Source organism: Lotus japonicus, chromosome 1, assembly GCF_012489685.1.
Source record: "Lotus japonicus ecotype B-129 chromosome 1, LjGifu_v1.2".
Taxonomy (NCBI): Eukaryota; Viridiplantae; Streptophyta; class Magnoliopsida; order Fabales; family Fabaceae; genus Lotus; species Lotus japonicus.
In genome coordinates this window covers 648781-650600 of record NC_080041.1, presented here as the reverse complement: position 1 = coordinate 650600, position 1820 = coordinate 648781, and the positions used below count along the sequence as shown (strand labels likewise).

At 38.2% G+C, this 1820-nt stretch overlaps 1 protein-coding gene across 1 annotated transcript; it reads right to left on the bottom strand.

Moving 5' to 3' along the window:
- Positions 1–327: 327 nt before the first annotated feature.
- Positions 328–1820, bottom strand: LOC130732848 (zinc transporter 8-like). Its single transcript, XM_057584845.1, has 3 exons — positions 1215–1820; positions 981–1130; positions 328–864 (listed from the first exon to the last, which is right to left on the bottom strand). Exons 1-3 carry the CDS (start codon positions 1773–1775, stop codon positions 559–561), a joined length of 1017 nt encoding a protein of 338 aa, XP_057440828.1. The 5' UTR covers positions 1776–1820; the 3' UTR covers positions 328–558.

Below are 1820 nucleotides of genomic sequence, written 5' to 3'. Positions count from 1 at the left end.
GCATCCATAGTGACTCAATCCGAGACATCTTCTTAAGTTAGAACAACTTTGTGTGAAGTGATTTACGCGCTTTGTGGTCTTATATTTAAATTTTTTAATTGTAGGCAATACTTTTGTACATTTTATATAAAAAAAAGTGGCAAGTTACGATAATGTAAGTCGGTTTAAAAAAAACAGATAATGTAAGTCCATTTGAGTTTAAAATATGATATTCAAAAGGAAAAAAAAATAGAGGGGGAAAATTGAAAAAAATAGTAGGAATGAAATATTTTAGTTGAGGTTTCATAGCGCATATATATGCATCAGCCTAACGCCTTCCATACAAAGTGGAAAAAAATGTCTTAAATAAAAAGAAATTCTTCTGTCAAAAAAAAAAAGAAATTCAAAGTATTCCGAAATGACATATTGATCCGAAAGATGGAGTAAGCAAACTAGAAAATAGAGGATCACGAAGACTAGAAACTCTAAATACTACTGACTCCTAAACACTAAACTTAGGTCAGAAAAATAAATAAATGAAGGACAAAAATCAAATCTAATTAAGGTGGGTGGATTGGTTTAGGCCCATTTAGCTAATAGTGACATGCAACCAGCCCCTAGAAGGAGACACAAATTGGCTCCTAACTGAAGCTTACTACTTTGTTGGAATCTTGGGTTCATAAAATCAGCAGCAAGCAGGTCCACAAGAGACATGTAAATTAAGATCCCTGCTGATGCTGCATTCATAATCCCCTCCACAATCAGAGCAGTTTGGCTGTTCTCGTCGTACGCGTTCGTAATCCCCATTCCAATTGCAATTCCAACCGGCGTTGTCAATGAAAAGAACAATGCCATCACAATAACTGCTTTGGTCTTGAACTTTGCCTGCCCATATGTAAATAGTTATCAAGAAACTAAGTTTGATTCAGCCAAACTATATATGTACATTATTTTGAAAAAAAAAATGCATAATAATGTAGTTGAGATGTTTGTATATATACCTGTGAGATGCAACCACCGAGCCCCATGCCTTCAAAAAATTGATGGAAAGTTAAGGCTGCAATTAGAGGCCTTATTGTCTCAGGACTCTCAGATGCACCCAGAGAGATCCCAATTATCACAGAATGCACCACAATCCCTAACTCTAACACCTGCAATTAACATATCAAATACCAAAAATAATTACAAACACACATGTAATTAAGTCTTTCATTCAGCCGAAAAATTAAGGGTACCTGAGAAATAACGCGATGGCGAAGGAGTTGTGTTGAGGCAGATGAAGCAGTGGAACCATGAGCATGACCATTGGATGCATGTGTATGAACAGGCAGATCAACAACTTTTTCTTCCTTCTCGTTGGAGCTATGAGACTTGTTGAAATAGGCGGTTGCGATAGAATCAATCATGAGCGTTCCAATGGCGGATACCATCGCCACAAATCCAGTGAATGGGAAATCTCCCCAAGGATGGTCATTGAGACAGGGAGATGTTAACTTGTCAAAAGCATCCGGCAGGACGTGGATGAAACCGGTGGATAATATGACCCCGGCGGCAAAGGCCTTCACCATGAAAAAGAAATCATTGTCTGGACGCAAGATTGAGAAGTGTCTGCCCAGCACTGGAATGTTCACGCCGATTGCACCTGCAATCAGAATGGAAACAAGGGCTGCTACTTTGTATTTTTGTGCTAGACTCTTGTCACCGGAGTCATCGTCTTTTTCACATGTGCACTCTCCAACCACCAAAGACGGAAGAAGAACAATTAGAAGAAGAACAAAAGAGTACTTGCAATTCATTTTGGAAATTCAGAAATGAAGGATTATCGATCAGAAGAGAGTTAC

Coding starts and splice junctions, on each gene's coding strand:
- LOC130732848 (XM_057584845.1), bottom strand. CDS start 1,775: ATGAATTGCAAGTACTCTTTTGTTCTTCTTCTAATTGTTCTTCTTCCG. Junction 1,131..1,214: donor GCCATCGCGTTATTTCTCAG/GTACCCTTAATT, acceptor TGTTAATTGCAG/GTGTTAGAGTTAGGGATTGT. Junction 865..980: donor TCGGTGGTTGCATCTCACAG/GTATATATACAA, acceptor ACATATGGGCAG/GCAAAGTTCAAGACCAAAGC.